Source organism: Asparagus officinalis, chromosome 1, assembly GCF_001876935.1.
Source record: "Asparagus officinalis chromosome 1, Aspof.V1, whole genome shotgun sequence".
In the NCBI taxonomy this organism is placed as follows: domain Eukaryota; kingdom Viridiplantae; phylum Streptophyta; class Magnoliopsida; order Asparagales; family Asparagaceae; genus Asparagus; species Asparagus officinalis.
Window position 1 is genome coordinate 124,735,765 of NC_033794.1, and position 24,390 is coordinate 124,760,154.

Consider the following 24,390-nt stretch of genomic DNA (forward strand, 5'->3'; position numbering starts at 1 on the left):
TACAAGCAAAAGTTCCAGATATATCAGGATATGAAGAGAGAAACATGGATTCTGTTCTGTCTCCTGAAATGTAGTATTTCAGAAGATAGTTCACGTTAAATCCATTCCCAGGCAAAGCCAATACAGCTTGCTCAAAGCAACTAGCATTTTTCAAGTCAATAAAACAATCCCTGTGGACATTAATAAGAGGAAGTAAAAACTCTAGGCAACCATTGAACCTCGTAAATTCTAATCGGATGTTGAAATAGGTAAATACCAGTACATGAGAGGATCTTTTTGTTCAATAGCAGATATTGTGTTATTAGAACTTGAGAAAGCAAATAAGGAATCTAAATAGGAAAACATAGAAATGCATCTTGCTGATTCATTGTAGCTGTAAATGTACTAGATGCACATCATATGTCATGAATGAAATTATATGTTTAAAACTCAGAAACATAATAGATCTGTGGCGTAAAAAATATAAAAAATCAGATAGTTTATTGGGAAAAAGAACAGTTTTATGATAAACTTGTCCACATCTTTTTTGATTGGTGAGACATTATGAATCTATGATACAATTCAATGACAATTCCATTACTAGTTGAAAACCAGTCTGTAAATCAGTTCTCTATTTTAGATAATATAAGAAATTTGAAAGATCTTTACTTCACATACACAAAATTACTTGAAAAGAACATGCACTATAACCTGACATCATACTCCCATATTTCTCCTTATCTCTGTCGATGATATATCCATGCGAAACTTTTCCTCTGGTATCGAGACAAACATGTCCTTCAGCTCTTCAGGTATATCAAGGTCTTCAAGAACCTAAGTATTCCATAAAATGGTTATTACTTAATTTTATGAGAAAATGAACAAAAAAACTTAACACGTGCAATACAAAGTAGTATACCTTGAAATTTCCGTCAACCTTTCTACCACCCACAAGGAACATGCACCCTGACATTTTGCATCCAATCAATATATCCAGCATATTTCTCTTGTCTCCACCATAATACTTAGGCTGTTTAGAAAAAGAACACAATTTAATAAGAATTCCAATGTTGACGATAAAAATTAAGGTATTATTGCTAAAATTGAAAGGATTTGAAACAATATCATGGAACTTACATAAGATAGAAAGAAGTGTGATGTTGGTGCATAACACTTACCAAAAAGTTCGTCGTGTTGATCGTGTTCCGTATGATTTTGACTACATATGTATAGGGTCTATCTATAAATCTAACGGCAAAAAGTTCACAACCATCCATTTGGTTTCTGACAACTTGTAAATGTAGTACTTGGTAATTAACATTGTAAAGCATTATTTGCAAATGTGTCCACTAAAATGCTTGCAGATTAATACATTTGCATGTCCAAGCACCCGAGGTTAACCGCAGCATTTTGTATGTTATTCAAAGTACTGAAAATCCCTAGAAAAGATTCACAAGCATTCTCATATTTGATGATTGACGAGGCTCCCTCCCTCCCTCACAGTCATCATTATGTGAATTTCCTCTTAATTGTATTGAATGAGACAATTAAGCTTGGAAAGCGGGGGCAGAAATATAGGTGCTCCACGAAAAAATATACTAAAAGAACTAATATCACACAATTTGTTTTCCAGAATTTGAGCGGAAGGCCACCCTTGAAAGTCTCTTGGCTCATCGTGTGCCTTCAGTACGCCATGTAGCAATAGCATTCTAAAGCTGTTTTAATTGCAGCAATTTCTATTGCTGGTAACTGTGGTCATGCTCAAGGCTATATGGCACCATGATATGAATTCTCAATTAATGCTCGGATTACATACTTGTCCATTATTCATGTGACTGCCAATAGTTATTGGAGTACTTTTATGTAGTTCCATGGTTCTATATTTTTCAGTAAATTAGACAGTGGAACTCCTACGATCAAATTTTCGCCTATCGATCTTAAAGGCATATAAAGAAGAAAGCTAATGTCAGTTTCACCCTCAACCTAAATATCGTTCCTATCCTCCTTTGCTTGTATCACATTTTATTTAAGCTCTCCTGTATAATCCAGGGAAGCTTTTATATAAGAGAATATGCTGTTCTCTCAACAGAATATGTGTACTTGTGTGCTTGAAATTATTCAAAACATCTTTACTAATAACGGCTAAAAAAACTTCTCCAATAAAGAATTGTGTTCTCACATTGACAATCCTTGCAGCAGTATCTGCACCAATTACAAATGCACTTCCAGGAAAGAGTTCTGCTTTCTTATGAAAATACGGCTGGTTTGAAATAATCACTGTCTTCCCTGCAGCAAAAGAACAAAAAAGTAAATACGACCAACTTCATGTGAGTACAGTAAGTTGGAAAAGCAATGATTTTTTGTTCCAAAAGATTGTATTTAAATACAAGAAGAAACTAAGGAAACAGTACCAAGATATTGCTAAATGTTTATTAGCCCAAAGAAGAACACAAAATCAGTTCACAATACAGTAAAGCTATCCACATCAAATATATTATTAAAGAGTTTGCCTTAATCTGGATAGATATTTCAGCACTTTTTCAGCCATCGCTTGCTTCAATATCATAAATGTTAACACAGCAGATGTTACATTAACAGTTCAAATTTTTCAAGGGGACTAACTGCAATATGAAACAAAGATATATTTTTGAATTTATAAGTTCATCCAAGTTCCAAAAGAGTTATTATTTTTTTCATTTCAATAGTCATGTTTCAGCAGAGTTTAAGCCATGTGGTTTAGAAGTAATCAAAAACAATTTGGCAAGCTTCTAATCAAGTGCATATGTATGGGTCAAGGCTAACATCTCGGTTGGTAGTTCCACATAATCAAATTTGTTTAAAACTAATAAAAATTTCTCCAAAGTAAACTTTTAATTGAAACATCATGCATGCATATGCACGCACGTGTTTGCACGCGCACACATGAAGACCCACACACGCCCACACACACCCACACGCACGCACACATGCATACACACACGCACTCAAACACACACACACGCACGACCATAAACTGACTGTCCATCATTTCAGCATTATTTTTTCATGATTTTGACAAAATTTAAGAGATGATAAATATATGGTGTTCTACCAACAGGTTGATTAGAGATGATAAATAAGTCTCAGAATGTTAAAGAATAGGTGAACAAGGGTTAATCGTTTCTGTGTACACACATTTTTTGTTCAATGTCTAATATTTTTTATGCTATTTTCATTAGATGAATTTGACTTTGTCATCACCAATGCGGTTAGCAAAAATATTTATTGTCGTAATTATTTTACTGCTAGTGCTAAACTGGGATGAAAAGATGGAAGGTTGCATAAAATTTGGTGTAAAGGTAAAACTTAGTTGGATGTTTATGGAATGAGACCTAGGAGAAAAAGAATTCATGTTGCAGACCCTAGAGACATGGGATGAAAGCTTTGTTCTTGTTGCTACTCCCTTTCTGCCAATAATTATGGAAGATAATAGGAAGATAGAAAGGATTTAGATTTTATGGCTTATCCTCCATGTCTAAAGGATTTAGATTTTATGGCTTATCCTCCATGTCTATGTACGCTCCTACAATAATTGATCACAGGTTAGGTTTATGTAAGTTGATATAATATGTACCAATTAGCAGACTCTTTTTAACAATTATGTATTTCTGTGGAGATTTGTTACCCTATTACCATATCTTCAAATTCTCCAGGTTATCACCCTGTTCCCTTTTTGCCCCATACTGTATTTAAGAAATCACTGTATTTGCTATAGCTGCTTTCCATGAAACTACAAGAGCATATATACTTCTAGGTTAGTTACAAACGGAAGATTGTTCACTTAAAGAGAAGCCTTCGCAATATGCGGATGATAATCAATGAAAAATGTAAATGGAGAAAGCATGTTTTGCAAATGATTAATTCTTTCGTACCACACAAACCATGCACTATAAAGCTCATTTACACTACACTTTTCCCAATTGTCATCGCAATTGCTTAAACCTGAAGGTCTCATATTTCTTCTTGAATTTTTTGAAAAGAAAATTTTGTTCCTTTCACGATAACTATAAGAAAAGCCAACATTACCAGCCTTCCTGAATTGTTCAACACGTTTTTTAATCTCAGACACTTCTAGAGGAGGTTTGTCGGCATTGATTGCTGAAATTTCAAAGCATGGAAGCCCATCCCCGCAAATACTGTATGGAAAAGGAAAGTTTAGAAGGTAAGTGAAATTTGCATATGTATTTAACTAAGATAAACTATTGCGAAATAATTGATGTGTAAAGTGCTACTTGCCTATGGCCCTATAATTATGACATGAACATGTAAGTCTGTCCGAGGTGCTTTCATTCACATATGCAGCAAAATACAAGCATGCATCTAAGCAGACCACAAACGTGCATAAAGAACAAAGCAATATGCTAAAAAGTAAGTGCTATCTACCTATAATAATGATCATCTACCCATGTGTTTTCATTCACGAGAACACAGCATAAACACATGGACTCTTGCAGAACCCCACATATACTTAAAGAACAAAGAAAATATTGTTAACAAATAGGAAATTTCCCCAATCAGTGGGCATGAAAGAGTACGGTGACTATATAACTCATGAATGGTTTCATATATGTTGAACATTCACGATCCCTATGACAAAATTATCCGATGGATATAGGATTTGTGCTAGGAGTTAAACATCTCACCTGTAACATTAGGTGTCTTCTCATTTCTCTTGGGTAACTAAGTAGCATACTTATAACAAGTTAGCTAGAGAACATGTTTTACAGTCTTACTTTCTTACGCAAGAATTTACTATTTAAGGAGTAATCAGTTATGCTTTTGTGCTTTCTCATAATTGATGTATCATTACATCTCAATTTGAGAACATGGTTAGATGTTGTAGTTTTAATGGTGTTAATTCTTAGTTAAGAAAATATGTACTCTTGCATAAATAATGTACACTCCAACATAAAGTTGGAATAGCCTTCTGTTAAAAACTACTCAAATTTTGTGCGTGCACGAGTGGGTGTCCGTAAGTTTGCTGTACGTTAGAAACTGTAATTGAAGATTGTAAATTTATCAACAAAAAAGGTTATACACATACCTTGAAGCAATCTCCAAAAGTCTGACATGTCCATCATGCAGTGGATTGAATGAACCTGACAATATGACCTTCCTTTCCGTATCTGCAATGTGAGCATCTGCACAGGAAGACATACCTTAAAATTACAATAAAATGAAAAAAACTGTTTAAAGGTGAAACTATGATTTAATTTTTATTACTAAAATGCTGTGAGATTATTTGAAAGACACATTAATTAAAATATAAGAGAAGTTATTTCACGTACCTTGAAGAAAGTGATAAATTTTCATGCATATGTTTCCATCAATAATTTGTTGTAGCTCTTGATCCTCATCAAATGACTGTTCATATTCATTGAGAACCTCAGATTCATGTAAATCTGAAGTAAAGCTAGCAGAAACTTTGCAAGCATCTGCAATTGCCTTAGTAAAAGAAGATGACAATTGATCAGAATATACTCCATACAACAAATAGAATAATACAGGATACCTAAGACAACATATTAATTGACAGCAGACAAGGTGATGCGAAACGGTGGAGGGGTCTGTCGGAATCAGCGATTTAATTTGAACAACGCACTGCTTCGCCAAAATTCATGATCTTCGGTAGGAAACTAATTAAAACAGTTAACGCGCCAGATGGATTTTAATCAGATTTGCAACGATAGTCATGAACAATTCCAATCTAGAATAATTTAATCACAATATTCATTATCGTTGCGCAAGTTCTACAATCAATATCAAATTTCAGCAGTCACATATTCAATTACTCTCAACTCACAGATTTAGTTTAGGCAGTGAATATATGATAAGAATTTAGAGATGTAATACTCATGTAATTAACTAATAAATTGAAATCAACAGAAAAATACTGAGTTGAGAGAAGCGAAACCTCAGTGGATCACTATTTAAAACTGTTGAAAGAAATCCAAGGCCCATTAGCTTCTACAGTGAAGCCCAAGCCCATCAAAATCCACAAGTCCACACGTCACCATTAAGTTCTCTCTTCTGCATTCTCTTGGATCTGAGAAAAAAAAGAAGGCTAAACCACTAACGTCGACTCACGGCTCGTTCGTCGATGGAGGAAGTGTGATCTGAGCGCGGGTGGGCAGTCGTCGTTGATGAGGAGGGGCGGTTATCACTGATGAGGAGGCGACGGTCGCGACGATGTTGAAGGGCCAGCGAGGAGGCGGTGGTTGTTGGGGCTGCTCGCGATGGTGATGAGCAAGGGGAAGAAGTTCCGGTGCTCGGAGACGGTGGAAATGCTGGTGGAGGCGTCAATTGCTCATGGCTTGTGGAGGAGGAAGAGCGGCGGCGGCTGCGTGGACGCAGAACGGTGACTTGCGGAAGGAGAAACGAGTGGCTGGTGGTCGGCGAGAACGGGAGATGGGATTGGTTGTGCGGCTTGTTTGTTGACGAGGAACATGGCGCATTTTTTGGCTGGCTGCCTGGAGCTTGAAGAAGAAAAGGAGACTCGGCGGCTATTTTTTTTTATTTTTTTTTTTTTGTTTTTTTTTTTTTAGGGTTTCACACCCATGAGGTTTCACACACTCATTTTTTTTTTAGCCACAAATTTTTATTTAATTATTCAATAATTCATTTTTTTCATTAGTCTCATACAACCTTATTTATAAAAAAAAACTACGTGCACACAACGTGCAATAAAAATAGAAACAAACAACAATCCCTCAAATCACTCAACTAAAATTAAACTAAATTTCAAATTTTAAATTTCAAATTTCAAATTTCAAATTTCAAATTTCAAATTTCAAAATTCAAAATTCAAAATTCAAAAATATATCAACTAATCAAATATTGTCATTTCTTGTCCTCATTACAAGGGCAGTCTTTTTTTTCTTCTTCTTGTTTTTCCATTGACGTTGACAACTTAGTGTGATGCTAGCAGAAACCCTGATTACAGAAAAGCATCTTGACGTATATATTGGTTAATTTATTAGAACATTAACTTTTGTGCATAAAATTTGATTAAATCAATCTTTCATTTTCATTGTACAATGATTAAATCAATCTTTCATGTTCTTGTACTATTAATACCATTCATGCTAAGTGAAAATATGATCATTCCTTTTTGAAATTGAAGATTGCATTTGCCAAACATTACAAAATTGAGGAGTCCAAACTAAATATGATCTTTGCATGAGCCAACTTTTATCTTCCTCTATTCTGCAAAGTGTTCACTAGGGGTGGGCAAACACCGAAACAAACCGGTTCAACCGAAAAAACCGCCCGAAAAAACGGATCGGTTAACCGAACCGAATTAAATGGATGAGAAGAAGTCTCTAAACCGCCCGAACCGAATTAAACCGGTTTGGATCCGGTTTGAACCCCTGAACCGCCCAAAAAAAACCGAACCGAATTCTTAAACAAAAAGTAGCTGCGAGCCTTGGGTGTGAAGAAAATTTATGGCTGAATGTTTAGCATTTAAGAATTGTGGGATGGAGTTTATACTAACATATATTTGAGTACGCTGATATAGTTAAGTGAGATTTCCGTAAATCAATACAAGATGTTGAGGTTGAAGGATAAATTTAGTGTTTTGGTCAAATTTCAGTGATAACATGAATACAGCTTGCTGGTGCTGGATATCAAATTAACCTATAGTATAGGCTGTCAAGGATATAAGATAATTCTTGATGAGAAAAAGGCAGCTAAAAATTAACGAAAATCATCAAAAGGTGTGTGTGCCTGCCAAACATTGTTCTTTCTCTAAAAAAGGCTACATAATTACATGGTCCTCCTAGTGTATTAAGCTAGTTATATTCAGATCATACAATTTGATTAAGTGGCTTAGTACAGTTTTGATTGTTTCTTTTCAGTTTTGATTGCTTCTTTTCAGTTTTGGATATAACTAAAACTTACCCAGATTTTTGTGAAATGGAGTTAATTCGGTTCAAAACCGAAACCGAACCGAATTTCGGTTGGGCTGAATATTCGGATGAAGGGGAAAAAATCTGGATCTGGATGAGAGTTTTGAGAATCCGAAAAATTCGGATTGGATGCGGATTGGACTTAAAACCGAACCGAACCGAATACGCCCAGCCCTAGTGTTCACTTTAAAAAAAAACAAACACACATGTTCTTTTGTATCTGTTTTCTAAATAAAAATAATAAACATAGAAGTTGGATGATGGAAGGGATCTAAGGATAGGTCTATAAGCAAAAAAACCAATTTAACAATTTATTCTAACCAAGAATGTTTCTGTGAAGGACCCTTTGTAAAATTTTGTAGGCCAATCAAGAGCTTAGGAAAGATGGTTTTTCTATGAATTTATAGAATATATAGACGGATGATAAAAGAATAAATATGGAATAAAAAAGAAAGTAAAATAGAGGAAATAGAAAAGGGTAAATGGCATATAAACCCCCCTAACTATTTTAGTAGTACATAACTTCCTTCGATTCATAGGAGAGAATGGGGTTATCCACAATTTATCCTTCTCAAAATGTGAATCCAGAGGGTGTACAGTGCTGCTAAAATATTTACAGTGATAACTGGTGGTATAAATGAGGGGATTATCTGCACCCTTTCTTATTTTATACATAAGGAGTATCTTTACTGTAATTTTGCTTTACACACATAACTGGACTCGATAAGAATCAAGATACCAAATCTAAAATGCCATCATAAGGTAAGGCATTCTACGCAATTACGCATCAGTTCAAATAAGGTACAAAGAATAAGAACATCGGTATTGAGGAAAAAGAATAGCACAGGGAATAGTTCAAATTCATATCCAAAAGAATCGTGTGGATTTCTGTATCAAATTAACGTACCTTGAGCATGAAATGACTAGCAAGTTTATCTTCTTCCTCACGAGTCCGCATTCCCTAGTAGCAATGTTATAGACTGCACTATTTTAGATAAAATAGTGAGACTTAATTTAAAAGAATAAATTATGAAATTAATACCTTAACCAAAGTTATATTTGAGGTCCGAAGGCGATCACATGTCCGCGTCGACAAGTAAAACCTGAACAAAAAGAGAAATCTAAAATTTGAGAAGAAAAAAAAGAGGTAAGATTTTAGCATTCTATTTAAATTGATAATGGAAAACAATAGAGTACACACGAAATCTCAAAAAAAAATTGAATCTTTGATGATTGCAGATATCCATCATTGCCAATGCAATCACTTTGGAATCAACTACCAAGTATATGCTTAGATTAAGAAAGTGCTGTCAACATGCTAACAAGTTTTTATACAGCCTGTCAAACTTACATCAAGAACCCAATAAGTGGAGGTTCTTGATGAAGAGCACTATGGCAAGAGACACCATTGAACCTTGAGGAACAAATACTTTCTCATATTACCAATGAACTATCGGCATAAACTTTCAATGTACTGATTATGCTGGTAGGCCAGGCGCAGTAATTCCTAGAAAGATTAAGTTAAATTATAAAACTAGATGGTACATTATGTGAAGCAAATGCTATATAGAGGATACCGTGTATATAAGACTCTACGATTGTTTAGCATAACTATGATCATATTCAGCAAAAAGGCACCTAACTCATAATGACACAGATACAGTAGGAAAGTCATAGTGACCTTAGTATAGGTGGAAGGGTTGAGTAACTGACTAAAATGGTAGGACGGTTATACTAGTAGCTGAAAGCTGGTCAGTGCATAACTATTACATATAAAAATGTCATTTTTATGAAAAGAAAAAACATCGTATTCATTGATGGAATTTTGACATGTCATGCTACACAAAGACAAAGACATGCAATCCATCTCAAAAGATAGATAAAGATAAGAAAAGTAGCTGTGGAGTTAATGTTATAAGAACTTCTTCCTATGGTATATACGAAATGTCCTATGAGCTATAGATTCTCTGAGACATGAATATATTTGATAGCTAATGGCATAAACGACAAACAAACATCACAAACAGAAACTATTGTACAACTACCATCAAACTTCACAAAAATGAATCATTCAATTTCTTACAGAAATAAATCTTGCAGATATCATAACATTTCTTAGTTGTTACCTTAATATATAATAGGGTATATGGATAAGCACATCAGTGTATTACAGAACTTTAGTTTTTGTAGTTCTCACTAAATCAGAAGTTTAATGCAACGGGAGTTATGAAACAAGATCTTTTCCTATAAATCAATGCTCATCGCAAGCTGACAGTAGCTCGTGAAGAGAAGAAAAAAAAGGATACCTATGGTTGCCATGTTTTGGATGTATGCTGACCAAGGATCCAGTAAAGCCCACACCTAATACAGGAAAACCTATATGTATAAAAAAACATCGGATCAGTTGTATAAGCAAGCAATTATACATTTGATGCCATCAAGTACTTTCATGAAATTGACTATAGCCGGTAATCCAAAAATGGCGGAGATCTAAACATCATGCGTAGACTTGTCAAAGTGTCAATTCTTATCAGACGTGATTAGGATGGCAATCCATAAATTAAAAGAACTTCGTAAATAACATCATTTACAAATAAAATATTTTTTTAATATAAAGCAAAACAAACCATGCATCAACACTCGAGGATTTCATTTTCACCGCACCTTCCTAACAAAAAAACTAGAGTGCATATAGATACAGAAGAAAATATAAATAGACATGCCACATGAAACTGTATTCAGAGTTATCGATTAATTCATTATACTTTCTTCTTGCTGAAGGAACCTCTTGAGGATCAAACATGAGAAACCACATTGAAGCCTTAATGGAAAGATCATATGGAAATATCAGATTTTGTATGTCCTGATTAAAACTAGTTGGGACCTCAGAGGGTGGGTACTCCATGATATTTAAGATGACCCTTCCTACTAAAAGTGGTTCCACCTATCTGCGTTAAGCACATCTTTCTCAATTTGAGTTTATTACTTTTACATTTACTGTAGTAAGACTGTGTACATGATGGTTTATGGCTTAGAACTTCTTGGGTAAAATCATTTTGTCAGTTGATTGTGCATTAAGGTACTCTTCTAGATGAAACAAGATAGAAATTTATCTACATTTTAAGTGTATATATCTTCGCAAATAAATGCACAAAAAACAAATCTTCCTAATTCCATTTTGCAAACTCCTATGTTTGATAGCATCTAAATATGATATTCCATCTCTATCCACAACAAGAAGGGAGATAAAAAGTTTGTCAGTTTACTAAGAATAACATCCATAAACATATCTAGAACAGTTAAATGCAACAATAAGGTGCGCAACAAGGATGAGATATCTGACTGCTGAAAATTGACATTCTGAACCCAAGAAATGGACAGGTACAAGAATAGCTTAAAGCTTTAGAGAATGGTTTTAAACTTCTAAGTTCTAACCTTCCTTCTTCAAATCTTCGTTCTTACAGTATACGAAGCAAGAAGTAACACATAAAAATCACCCACAATATGTCAGGAATTCCATTCTAAAACAAATTGCACCCCAAATGTACATGGCCTTTTCCAGCCATGTCAATAACTTGTTCACTGACTATCAACCTATCCATCAAATTGCCTAAGAATATGGACACACTATGGATTTCTTACTTTGACTGTTTCTAGAGACCGAGAGAGGACTGTGTCAGGGACACATCCTCACATTGACAAAGTAAATGATGATGACAAAATTTTAGCATAGTGCTGAGAAGACTTAACCATTCTCTGACTGGACCAGGTCATTCCTTTTAAATGACCAGATCCAAGATCAAACCACAAACACAAATCACAGTGTGAACAGGCCTTGATGATCACTGCCCAAACTGCTACTAAGAGTGGCCTTATCTTGTAATTTGTAAGGAATGATGGTAAGGTACGTTGTTAATTGCTTTTGCATCATTTTATGCTCTGAGGTTCTTCATATATAAATGCCAACTCAAACATGGTCAGATATCACATTTATTCACAAATAACATACAGCACTATCCTCATGTCAAAACTTTAAAGATGTAGAACAGCTGTAGTCTTACGTTGTCTTGACAAATAGGACAACATTGAAGACCAACTAAAACCATAAGAGCAAGGGGATCCAGTATTCTTAGAGACACAAGGAGATGAATGATAAAAGAATTAGACACTACTAGCCTAATGACATCAATATAGGTGCCTATTGCCTAAAAAGGGGGCAATATATACACTCAACTCTATCCTTAAAATACTGTAGCTATGTCAGGTTCCAAATCTTCAATTATACTGCATAGCATCTTCCATTATTACCCTCTTCTAGTGCACACAAGGGCAATTGTCTTCAGCATTCTGACAAAGCTGTGACTACAATAACGTACAAGAAGGCCTAGACCAAAACTACAAGGGGCTGTTTGTTTCAGCAAAGTTCATAGGATTTTTGAGAAAACAAGTCAGATATCAGGCCCAACAAGGAGAAAAAAATTCAGAGCAACTTTTCCCAGCAAAAATCTTGTGTCTGCTTGTATGGACTCTTGCCTCGTAAAGTGAGCCGACCAAATTGTAATGTCAGCTATCCGAATAAAAGAGGAGGATTTGGGGGGATAAAGTACAAATGTGGGCCCCATGAGATTTAAACACGTCAAAAAAAACTTGTAAATTTTGGGAAAAAAATAATAACTACATAATTAATTTTATACTTGTGGTTAGTTTGATTACTAATAATTATCAATATAATCTTTTTTTTACCTATAAAAGTAATCACTAGTGGGCCCATATCATTTCCCAACTTTATTACCATCTTTGCAAACAAACAAGATTGTTAAATTTTCTTTTCAAAACCAACTTTTCATTCCCCTTATTTACACAACCAAACACAAAATAGAAAATTTTGATACTTGAGGATTCATTGGATATGTGGCATTGTCATAAATCCAAAACATAAATCTTGAAGTCAAACAGCCCCTAAATTTATCTTTACATACTGGCAAAAATATTTCATATTAAAGGTTTTTCTCTCCTTTCTCGTTTAATGAAAACAACAATTGATAAACACATAAAAAGTTATTTAACACATCACAAAGTGCACAAGACTTTGGAGAAAAATCAAGGAACGGATTTTAACCTGGTTTTGAAAGCTTCAACGCGCGATTATACGCCAACAATGCCAATTCTTCAACAGTTTGTTGGCTGGTAAATTGTGCAGGAACCTGAAAGCCAAGGATTGGTTAATGAGACCAAAAAATGGTTATTTTGTCATAATTGATTAGAAGATTAAAGTAACCTGTTCAAAACAATCAAAGTAAATCCCAACCTATGATACCTCTGAGAAGAATCAAAAGATATAGAACTTTGCTGAAGGAAAATAGAGAAAAAACCCAAGTATTATTATTCACTAGTGGTCATGAGCATATCATGAAAGCAAAGGTCGATGCAGGTGAGTAATATAATGCAGTTGAGCACTTTCTGTAAGAGAGCTTCTAGAACACATCAAAATATTCAGAAAAAACAAAAAAAACTATAAAAGGAGGGGCGTAATAATGTAACAAAACTTTTACAATAAAAGTAAGAAACTTTTAAGCGGATCATGCAAAATAATTATGTACTTCAAAAATATCAATCAAACAAAATCAGAGAAAGATTTGGATCTTCATATATGTTTCTTATACGAGGACCCAACCCTGCCTATCGCTGAACCGAGTCACAGATCATAAGCCTGACTGAGAAAAACTTACAAATATTTCATGACACACCCGTCAACTATATATTTGTTGTGGGTGTCTGTGTGCGTGTGCATGCATGCTGATATGCATGAATCTGGATGATCCATAGGTTTCATTATAATTTATGCAACTTAAAACCATTAGTGATCCACAAAATGCACCAAGTGGGAGTACCGTTAAGGTCATAATTAAGAAGGATATGATAGTGGCTAACTCAACAGAGGAGATAGCCTACACAGAATTAAATGGAAGAAGAAGGTTTTAAATTCATGTAGCCAACCCCAAAATTCTCAGACAAAGGCTTTGCTACTAATGTTGTTGTTGTTGTTGTAAAAACATTATATATATTGAGATGACCGGCTGTTCTCAACTAAACCTTTTTGTGGGTATGTTAAATGTGTGTCTGCACGCTCGTGTGTTCGAATGAGCGGCATCTATCGTCATCATTTACACAACCTTCATTTACCGATTTTTCGGGTTATCATCGGATTATTAACAAAGCTAACAAGATTGCAGTTTGTCTAAAAATCAATTCCCCAAGTATGCAAACCAACTGTTTGTGGAATTGCCAGAGTGGAAAGTAAAGTGGGGGGAAAAAAATCAAATTCCACGGATTATTACCTTGCCGAGCAATTGAACCATGGAGGTCCTGGAATAAGGAACAAGAACTTCGAGGATCGTATTGGAAGCTCCAGGTGTAGACATCAGCCATGCAATTGCCTACGAGATGAATCAAATTGCATCATTTATTTATTTATTTTCAGTTGAAATAATTGAAGAAGGAAACAGAAAATTTCCAAGAAATGGTAGAGAGATGAGAGAGAGAGACCTGAGAAGCTCCGCCAGCTAAATAGATAACGGTCTGAGTGGAGCTCGAGTGGATGGCTTCCACGAGTGAGCGGATCCAAGCTTCGGTCATCCTCCTCGTTTGTTCCTTTCTTTGTTTTCTGCCAAGAGGATTTTGACCTTATATTTATTTTGCATAATATGAAACTTTAGCTAATATTCTTTGGCTAAATTGCACTTAAATACCCCGCTGTTTCACCAATCTTGCATGACCTCTATTATAAAACTGAGAAAATAAATAATTCAAAGTATTTTAACTATTCCACATAAATATCCCAACATTTCAAAATGTTGCATTTTGATGCTCTCTTGTTTATCAAATGTTGCATATAAATGACGTTGGTTTGTAAATGACCTTACTTAAATACCCTAAAGTTTCTAAGAGCTACGCTTTAGTACCCTGCATCATGTGGTGTTCTTGTATATGTAGAGAAACTATGTTCTTTTTAACTTTGGGACATTTATCAGCAATATCTAAATACTATTGGGTATTTATTGCTCGGTTTTAAAATAGAAATTACTTAAGTGCAAGGTTGGTGAAACTATAGGGCATTTAAGCCAATATTCTTTCTAGGTAAAATTAATTAGACTTTCAAGAAATTCTTCTCATTCACTCTTGTACACTTTAGGCGTTGTTCATTTGGCAAAAAAAAAATTGGAAAATCAAAGAATAGGAAACATATTTCCTATAATAATTGTTTTGAGGTTGTTTGGTTGGCTTAAAAAGAAGGAAATTATATAATAGGAAATGAGATGAGATGAGTTGTCACCTTATTATTGAATGATGTGAGTGATTTTAAAAAAAAAACTTGCTTTGAGGTTGCTTGGTTGGTTAAAAAAATAAGGAAATGAATTGGAGGTATATTATTGGATGATGTTTTGAGGTTGTTTGTGTTTGGTTTATTTTTAAAAATAAGAAAATAGATGAGATGGGATGAGTTGGAGGTATATTATTGGATGATGTGACACAAACTTAAGGAAATCAATTTCTTGTTTTTTTTTAGGAAATGGATGGAAATGAATGTTTAATGAGATGAGATGAGTTGTCACAATATTATTTGATGATGTGTGCGATTTTTAAAAATGAGATAAGATGAGATGTGATGAGTTGGATGATGTGACACATTTCTTGTGTTTGGTTTATTTTTAAAGGTAAGAAAGGTGATGAAATGAGATGAGTTGGAGGATAAAAATAATATTTTATTAGATATTGTGAGTGAGTTTTAAAGATGGAAATTGATAAAAATATTATTTTATTGATTTCATTGTACCGATTTCATTTTCTTGGTTTTTAGGAAACCAACCAAACACCCCCTTAGTGACTAGGAGTCCTTTGTCCATCAATTTTTATCCATTGATTATGTTTTGACATTCGTGCTAGCATGTGATAAACATCAAGACACAAATTTCAAAAAAAGTCATAATATATAGTAGCATGAATCTTAAATTAAAATCAATAGATAAAAAAATTGGTGGACAAAGAATCCTATTAACTTATGTTTACCAGCTTTTACTCAGTCTTGACTACTTTTCCGTCCCCCTTGAGATTTTGTATGCTCTGAACTTAAAACAGCATCTTCTTGGATCTTTAACCGCAGATTAATTTTAAAAAACTTAAGATGAATATAGATAAGGTTAAACTTATGGTACTTTTTTGAATTTCACTCTTTTAATAAAATTAAAGGACAATTATTATTTCAAAGACCATACTTCAATTCCATAATATTTATTATCCTATGCGCGTATGATCGAATACCAAAGACATATCCATAGACATGAGAATGCATCCTATTAGAACACCCCTATATCTATAAGGGTGGATGATAATATTTATTATCCTACGTGCATATGATCGAATTCTAAAGACACATCCATGGACAAATTTTCTAAACCAACCTATTTGGACTTTTATTCACAAAAAACAACCCCATTCAAAAATAATTGCAAAAACCGACCTGGTTTCAGCCTCAGTGCTGAAACCAGGTCGGTTTCTCTAAATAAATGTGAAACGGGTCTTTTTTTGGGAATAAAAGTCCAAATAGGTTGGTTTTGAAAATTTGTCCACACATCCATAGATATGAGCACATATCCTATCAGAACACCCAGCATGGTGCGGGGATTCAGAGCCTAACGTGTCCCTCAATGTGGGAGCTCGCCGTGAACCAGAATGAATATACATGATGATCTGAACTGAAGGCGAGCAAATTCATTTACAACTGCCTATATTAAAAATGTACGAGAAAATTTATTCCACTCAATAATCCCATTGCGATCTTACGAGACACAGACTTCTGCGATGAAAGTGCGCTAACCTCATGCTTCTTGAAATACAAGTTACTCTTCAAGTAGGTACAAGTCCTCAATTATATACATACATTTTAAATAATTATGCAACAGAAGAAACTGCTTATAACTACACCACACATTTATCTCATCTAGCATCAATGTATAAATGAAGCAACAGATCATAACAACTCTTAATAGAATGCCCAAGCACATCCTCAGAGATCGAAACAAACATAATACGTATTAATCACTAGACCGTCCTATGGAAGTTGAATTGAATGACGAGGCCACAACTTCAAAATTCAAAGAGAAGATTCATGCAAACTCATAAGATGCAAATTTAGGCGGGCTTGCCAGGAGAATCCTCAGGTCCCTTCCCTTTGCCTCGTAACATCTCCCCAAGCCCACCTCTCATCATTCGCTGAAACCTCGTGCCATCTTGAGTAGCTGAAGGGCTCGGTTGAGGAGGGGAACTAATAATAGTCTCTTGTGGGTCTGCAATGTCTTTCTTTCCTCTAAGGCCGCCTTCACCAAAAAAGCTGGTAACCGATGTTGCGATCCCGAGGTGGGCCCCCATTACTTTGCTTATGCTCTCAAATGCTCCGGCTGATCTCTCCTTCATTATGATTTCTAAGGCTTCCTTGTGAGCTGGATCTAGTGAGTCTGGGTCCTTGAGTAGGTTGGTTATGGCTGGTATGAGGAGGTCCCGGACGCTAGTTAATGGAAGATCTGCAATCGAAAGAATAGACCCATAAGAAAATTCGTTAACCATCTAGGTCTAAAGTCATATTCACTACGTAATTTTAGTATTTTCTATGGATTTCAACAAATCCAATTCTCTATTGCTATTCTTATAAACCAAGGAACATGTCAACAGTGTCATCAAATGAAATTTCAATCTCGTTACAAGGTAGAATATTATTTGAAAGGCAACATTTTTCTTCAAAGATGAAGATTAAACTTAGATGAATACACTAAGCAACTAGTTTGAAATGCAACCAACCATTCATAGGTATAGACAAGTGCAACAGAGAACGTATCTGTCTAAAACTTAAAACTAGAGGTTTGTCTTTGCGGATGTATCTTGTCTACAAACCAAAAAGCAAAGTAGAATTTTTTAAGCTATAAATTTCTATTACATCAAAGGTGAAAATATTTATTTTTAAGGAACAGCAATGTATTCATTTTATCCTGAAACCAAAAAGAGAATCCAAAACTTACTGCAGGGTTTTGATCCAGGGATGGACCACTAATATTAATTAATAGGTTTAGATCCACTAGTTGTACTCAATCAAAATGGTAGAAAGATGATTGCTTGAGATGTAAACTTGAATCCAACCATTTGCCACCCACCTAGTCACGATCTACTCATTTCATGCTGTTCTAAAAACTATTTGATAGATCTGTTGCTCAGGCACTCCTGCCGATCGTTACAGAAAGGGACCTATCTTTGGCACGAGACACCGAAACATGACATAGACATAGGATAAGTGAAATGAAAATTGGAAGAAATGTCAAGAAATAAGTAGAGCTTTTTGTAAAGAGACATACAAAGGAGTAATATGGTGCTTCTGAAAATTTAGGAAATTTATACGACATTATAAAGGAATTATCTAAAACAAACAAAAATTATAGTTTGGGTGCGCTAAATAAACTTCAGGGACAGTTTTTTGGATGTTGTGGAGAAAATCAAGGTTTTTGTGGGGTGATAATAATAAGTGAAACTGTGGTATTTTACACTGGAACTATCTAAGTTTTTTTAGAAATCATTATTTGGTGAACTATCTTAGGAGCATCACTTTCTTTTTGAAATAGGATGAGTCAAACTGAAATGAAGTATCAGAGAGAATGACTCTGTGCTGGTTGCATACAAAAGAAATTTTAGCTCAGTTCTCCAGCAAGCAAACCTGTAGCATCAAGAGCGCGTACTGCTTCACAAAACACATTTGCTTTCTCACGACGACGTACAACATCCTTTCCATGGGATGGAAGGGCTGTAAGCTGGAATATCTTCGACAAAAGATGTATGAAATGTTAAAGAAAAAAAAGTTGAAAAAACTCAAACAACAGTAATATTACAAGTAACAAGTTATCTAATATTAAAGAAAATTTTAAGGATATATTCTCGCAATCTCTCTGTCGTATGTGGTACTGCCACAACTAATGCACGTATAACAGAAATTGTAGCTTCGAGTGATCCGTCTTCTAGGAAAGCATCCATCTGTATGCGTATTTTTTCAACGATCTGAAATTCAAACAATTCAATTAGCTCCACAAAGAGAAAGTCTGCTCTGAAATAGTCCACTAATGAAAACAAGTTACAGGTACCATGTCATCTTTGAAATACTGAGCAACAGCTCCAAACGTGTTTATACTTGCATATTTAACATCTAAATTTTGATCGGAGCCAAGAGTGACAAGTGCTGGCAAAACTTGAGTTGATGCGACTTTAGCATCGACATAGGGCACCTATAATCAGAAAATAGTCATATTAGTACTTGATTAAGTACAGATAATAATAATAATAATAATAACGCTCAGATGCTCAGAAATTGCCACATACCAGGACTTTTAAAAGATTTGCAGCCTCAATCTTCATATCAGCATTGGAGCTCACAACCATGTCCCAGAGAACATTGAAAATGACTCCATGATGCTTTTCAAATGTGCTATATTTAAGAACTGTGAGTTGGATACAACAAAATATTGTTCAAGGAAAAACAGAAATTTACAAAAGGTACCAACCAAAGGAAGCGGACGGCATCGATAACCTCAGCAACACGATAACCAGACCAGGAATCATCACTAATTGTATTGTTCACTAATAGCTTTCGCAAGTATTCTGAAAGTTGTTCATTACTACTACGAGCACCCAATATACCAGATAACAATAGTGGAAGCACACACATGATAGCAAGCCTCTCAGCTGTAGCAGTTTTAGGTCGCAAACCTGCAAACAAGTAGCAAGATCAAAGCGTAAAATACTAAATAATGTTTACGGTGTTCCAAACTAAGGCAGTTCCACACCTTTGATTCTTGAGTGGATAGACGGAGGAAAAAATGTCAAATCAGCACTATCACAATCCCCGATGGCGACCAGGAAAACAGGAAGCATTATGTGTTCAACGTAATCATCCCCAAAGAGTATATTTACATCCAAAAGGAACTGCCATCAAAACTTGAAAATATTAAATATATAATGGACAGTAACTGTAATATTTTGATCCTTCACAGAACTTGATGGATTGTAATGCAAAACAAGAGAGAAATACCTTTGTAATTCGAGTTCTTAAATTATCTTCCTTCTGAGGTAACATGCAGGAAAGTTGAATAAGATCAGGGAAACAATCAACATACATCCAATCAAATTGCGGCCACTCCATATGACCCCTATCCAAATGAATCCAACCATAAGATTACAAGGAAACCATTTAAAGCAGCAAATCAGTATCATTGTTTTTTGAAGGTAATGAAATATTTATGCTGGGTGATTCACACAAGATGGAACTCACCCAGCATACAGTTGAAGCACAGAAGTGGAGAAAAAGGAATTTGCTTGTTGAGAAGCACTAAGAGATTCCATAGTAGTGGTAAAAGGGCAGCTTGCAATAGCTTTCTGATGAACAAATGGAAGTAACTCCATCAACATACGTAATAGCACATCAATATTCCAGCGCTCTCTTTCACCTAAAACACGAAGGTGTGAATCTACAGAACCTTCAACCCCTGATAGAGGCGGACACCGCTGGTAAATAAGGAGTAATTTCAGCATGACCGCTATTATTTATCCAATTAAAAGAGTGGATAAACATTACGTAAGTTCAATAAATACCTGAGCAGAACCCAAGATGTGGGATAGTACAACACGTAGAATATGATCCAATTTGCCTCCCCAAGTTATTACTGCAGGAACAAGTTCTTTTAGGGTTGTCTCAACTACTAACCCTGAGGGATCGCAGACCAACTGAAACATCAACTCCTCAACCTATTAAAGGAAACACATACAAATTAGATTAAACATATTAAATATTGTGGTATTGTTTCTTATCACTAAATAAGCCCCCAAGCCACTCCTGAAGCCATGTGTCCAGCCTTTTCTATAGCTTACATTGCAGCCAATTCTGTGAAGACAATTTTCTGCTCCATGATTGCCCCTGGGCATTAGTGAGGCTGACCTTAAAATATTTGTCCCTATTTGGGAAGAGCTGAAGAAGCAATGCCAGGTTATGAGCTGCAGCCTCTCTCACGACTGTGGCAGCATCTTCAATTAGTTGCTGGACAATGGATAAAATGAGAGAGTCACGGATTTCAGGCCGAACAAATTCTGCAAGTTCTCCACAAGACTGGGCAACTAGTAGCCTCCTTTCCTCGTATGTGTGATTAATCTACAGTTTAAGACAATAAGCTTATATATCGACTTTCCTTTAGAAAGAAATTAACCATTTTTTTATAGCAAACCTGTTCCCAGCACTGGGGAAGCAATTCAGTTTCTGTCCTCATTTCTCCCACATTCTTAGCAAGGGTTACACAGGCCTGAAAAAGAAAGTAAATTGATAACACCAAAATCTATTTCTATATATTGAATTGAAGCAAGAAACAGAGGCTCTTTCTTTCTTCCAGTTGCCTTAAACTATGATAACAATATATAGTGTGTAGTAACATACATCCATTATAATGCGCCTCTGCTGTTCATCTGGGCGTTTAATAAGATTAAACAATGTGTGAGTTAACGAATCTCTGACAGTACTGTCCGGATGGCGCTCAATAGCACACATGATTAAAGGAAGAAGCTCCTGCAATTATAAAACATCCTGTTAGTTGAAAATGTGCTTTCTTATAGCATGTATTGCAATGAGAAAGTGGCACAAAATTCAGATAAGAACCTCACGATGGTTGATTAGAACATAGGGAACAATCTTAGGCAATGCATCTGAAAGTATCTGGATGGACTCCAAAGCCTGTCACAGGGAATATCGCTCTTAAGAAAATAATATAAGACACTATGTCCAGTAAAGAATTGGCTAAATAGAACTAATCCAGAAGAGAGCATGCAGGATCTCAAGAGTTACCCCAGTTGTTCCTCGTTTGGGACTATCTTCTTTATATGTTAATCCAACGTCTTCAGATAGTGGTTTAAAGAGGTGGTCATGAGCATTCTCTTTGCTGTCAACATCACCATTACAAGAATTTATTAACTGGTCTGAAGTAGTATTAATGTTCTTTCTACCATCTTGATCAAGGGGTTGACTTTCTGCATTCCCAACATACAAACCAGACATTGAATCAACAGAATTAGGTAATACTATTTCTTCATTCATCTGAACAACCTTCTCCCCAGGCAGCGAATCTTCGTTCGAGTTTGTACCAGACTGTGAAGCTGTGGAAGTGATGTCTGCTCCCTCCATTTTTTCTGTGTCATTATGAGTAGATTTTAGATCATCCACGTAGTTATTGACTTCAAGTAATTGTACATTTTCATTTTCTCCTGTAGCCCGATTCCGACTAGCCCTGGACCCTTCAATGTGCATCTTAAGTGAAGTGATTTCAGCTCTGCAATCATTTAGTTCCTTCCTCTGATGCTCTAGTGTTTTTCTCAAACTTTGCAGCTACAAAAGCATGTATAGTTAAGTTATGCAGTTTATTAGTTTACTAACCAATAGTATCATGTCTGAAAATACCAGAATCTCTCTGTCTTTTAGATCCTTTTGTGCAGTTTCCAGGGTCTTTGTTAAAACAACAATCTGACCATCGACCAATTCCTTATTCCTAAGTAAGGTATCTTTTTCATAATTAAGCCGCTCATTTTCTTTAGCTAGGGACTCATTTTCCCTAAGAATGGACATCTTCTCCTGCAGTGCAGAGTGCAGACACACAATTTCACTAAAATTAGCAACAAAATTCACAAGCACTTATCTATGAATAAGGATTAAATAGTTAAGCTCTAAAAGCATTGATGGGAAGTATAGCAACCATTGCATACAGTTGTGGACTATATATTAATCAATGAGAATCAATACTACAAGAAACCTCAAGATCTGGCATTGTTTTCATGTCAAATTCTATAACTATTTGACTGCAAATGCTGTTGAAACGCTATTCATCTGAGTATTCTCAATTTAAGAGTGGCAAAAAAAGGAACATATATAAAATATAAAGATCCATATACAGAAAGCCAATCACTCGAGCTACAGAGACAAGCCCGTATGTTCACATGGCAAAGGAAAAGATAACGCAAGAAACGCAACTGAGAAAACTTTAGTTCTTCGATGATGAAGAATTTCAATTGCGGCATAGCACTCTAGAAGTAACTAGTCCTTTTTAAGAAACAAATACATAGATGAACCTATCAGCACCATGAACAAGGATCAAGGAAGTCTGCAATCAAAGTATCAGCAGCAAACAAAGTGATTGCTCTGAACCAATATAACTATATAACCAAATATCAGAAACTCTATTTGTCTAACAATCCAAGACACATTAAGACGTAATTTGTTCACAGCTATATATTTTAAAAATGAAAGTGTAATGCATCAACATGTTTCTAACAAGAAAATGAATCTTTTCTGTTTGATGAAGTACATTGAGATGCTTAAGAATGATATTTCACAACAAAATTAAGATAGCACTACTATGAATAGCAACTATCAAGACAGCATCTTTAAGATTTCGTGCAATGTAGTGAGTGATTTGAGAGAACAACCAAAGAACCTATTATTTATTTTTGTAAGATAAAAACAATTAAACTTTCTGGTGACTTCTTTATCTTCCCACTACCTATGCATCCCCTGTGAATATTTCTACCATATCAAAACCCAAAAATTGAGGAAATATGTCAACCAAAAAAAAGATAACTGGAAGATGAAGTTCTATGAGTATTGACAAATTGTTGATCATTTGGGGTGAGCAAATGGTAGGTTCGGTCGGTGTTTATCAATTAAGCCAAACCAAAACCGAACCGAACTACAGTCTGAACCGAATTTTGGTTCGGTTCGGTGGGTTCTTTTGGTTGTTAAATGCCCAACATAAAGCAACAAGCAGCAGAAATAAAGGCTGAAAACTGTAAGGCTAATGCTCTTAAATCGTCCCAAATATATGAATAATAAAGATATAGAAAATCTAGGAATGGGAATAGTTGAAGAAAAAAGGAGAGGGAACCTATGATGGGGAAATAGAGTTATCAGTAATTGCTTTTTTGGGTCTGCTGGAGAAATCTTGAGTGGGATTGGGGACGACATTGAGTGCACCCACTATTTCTTTATTTTCATCATAAAAATAATAAGTGGCTCACAGCTCACATAAGTTGGTAGATCACATGGGTGCTGGGTGGGCGCATTGCAAATTGGAAACAAAATCTCATCTGGGCAAGTTGATGGGCCCGCTTGCGAACTTGAAACAAACAATATCTCACGTGGGCACATGGGAGAGTGCGAAGTATAGTCAGTCAGTTTCACCGTTTTGGTGTTACTGACTCACAAATATCCTAAACCGAGCCGAACCGATTCACTCTTGGAACCGAACTGAACTGCTTAATATAGGGCGGTTTTGTCGGTTCATTCTGTTCAAAATTCAAATCATATTGTGCTCAGCCCTACTGATCATAAATACAAGTGAAC

General features: G+C 35.3%; 2 protein-coding genes across 3 annotated transcripts in view; both read right to left on the bottom strand.

Annotated features, from left to right (window-relative positions):
- LOC109829380 lies at window positions 479–14,619 on the bottom strand. 2 transcript variants are annotated; one of them, XM_020396589.1, is made up of 12 exons: window positions 14,475–14,619; window positions 14,267–14,365; window positions 13,048–13,132; window positions 10,235–10,304; window positions 8,971–9,031; window positions 8,836–8,889; window positions 5,307–5,382; window positions 5,063–5,159; window positions 4,045–4,154; window positions 2,159–2,265; window positions 899–1,009; window positions 479–813 (listed from the first exon to the last, which is right to left on the bottom strand). In XM_020396589.1, the coding sequence occupies exons 1-12, from the start codon at window positions 14,562–14,564 to the stop codon at window positions 697–699; spliced, it is 1,077 nt and encodes a 358-aa protein (XP_020252178.1). In that variant the 5' UTR covers window positions 14,565–14,619; the 3' UTR covers window positions 479–696. The 2 variants fall into 2 exon arrangements, with proteins under 2 accessions (XP_020252178.1, XP_020252130.1); XM_020396541.1 differs by having other exon boundaries at window positions 5,307–5,463.
- Window positions 16,781–24,390, bottom strand: part of LOC109829556 (lisH domain and HEAT repeat-containing protein KIAA1468 homolog) — a 21,166-nt gene continuing 13,556 nt past the window's right edge. The window contains exons 5-20 of the mRNA XM_020396654.1: window positions 22,456–22,626; window positions 21,847–22,383; window positions 21,661–21,735; window positions 21,442–21,570; window positions 21,236–21,310; window positions 20,953–21,162; window positions 20,610–20,762; window positions 20,290–20,522; window positions 20,050–20,167; window positions 19,805–19,943; window positions 19,523–19,727; window positions 19,341–19,446; window positions 19,106–19,246; window positions 18,899–19,022; window positions 18,685–18,801; window positions 16,781–17,506 (exon numbers count right to left, since the gene is read on the bottom strand). Coding sequence (XP_020252243.1) covers window positions 17,118–17,506; window positions 18,685–18,801; window positions 18,899–19,022; window positions 19,106–19,246; window positions 19,341–19,446; window positions 19,523–19,727; window positions 19,805–19,943; window positions 20,050–20,167; window positions 20,290–20,522; window positions 20,610–20,762; window positions 20,953–21,162; window positions 21,236–21,310; window positions 21,442–21,570; window positions 21,661–21,735; window positions 21,847–22,383; window positions 22,456–22,626 — 2,922 coding nt within the window. The 3' untranslated portion in view covers window positions 16,781–17,117. The remainder of the gene's footprint in view (window positions 17,507–18,684; window positions 18,802–18,898; window positions 19,023–19,105; window positions 19,247–19,340; window positions 19,447–19,522; window positions 19,728–19,804; window positions 19,944–20,049; window positions 20,168–20,289; window positions 20,523–20,609; window positions 20,763–20,952; window positions 21,163–21,235; window positions 21,311–21,441; window positions 21,571–21,660; window positions 21,736–21,846; window positions 22,384–22,455; window positions 22,627–24,390) is intronic.

What these genes read in the sequence shown, in the direction of transcription:
- LOC109829380 (XM_020396541.1), bottom strand. Translation starts at nt 14,564, where the DNA reads ATGACCGAAGCTTGGATCCGCTCACTCGTGGAAGCCATCCACTCGAGC. An exon ending in TAGCTGGCGGAGCTTCTCAG is followed by an intron (nt 14,366 to 14,474) that starts GTCTCTCTCTCT and finishes TTCATCTCGTAG; the next exon opens with GCAATTGCATGGCTGATGTC. An exon ending in CAAATATAACTTTGGTTAAG is followed by an intron (nt 8,890 to 8,970) that starts GTATTAATTTCA and finishes CATTGCTACTAG; the next exon opens with GGAATGCGGACTCGTGAGGA.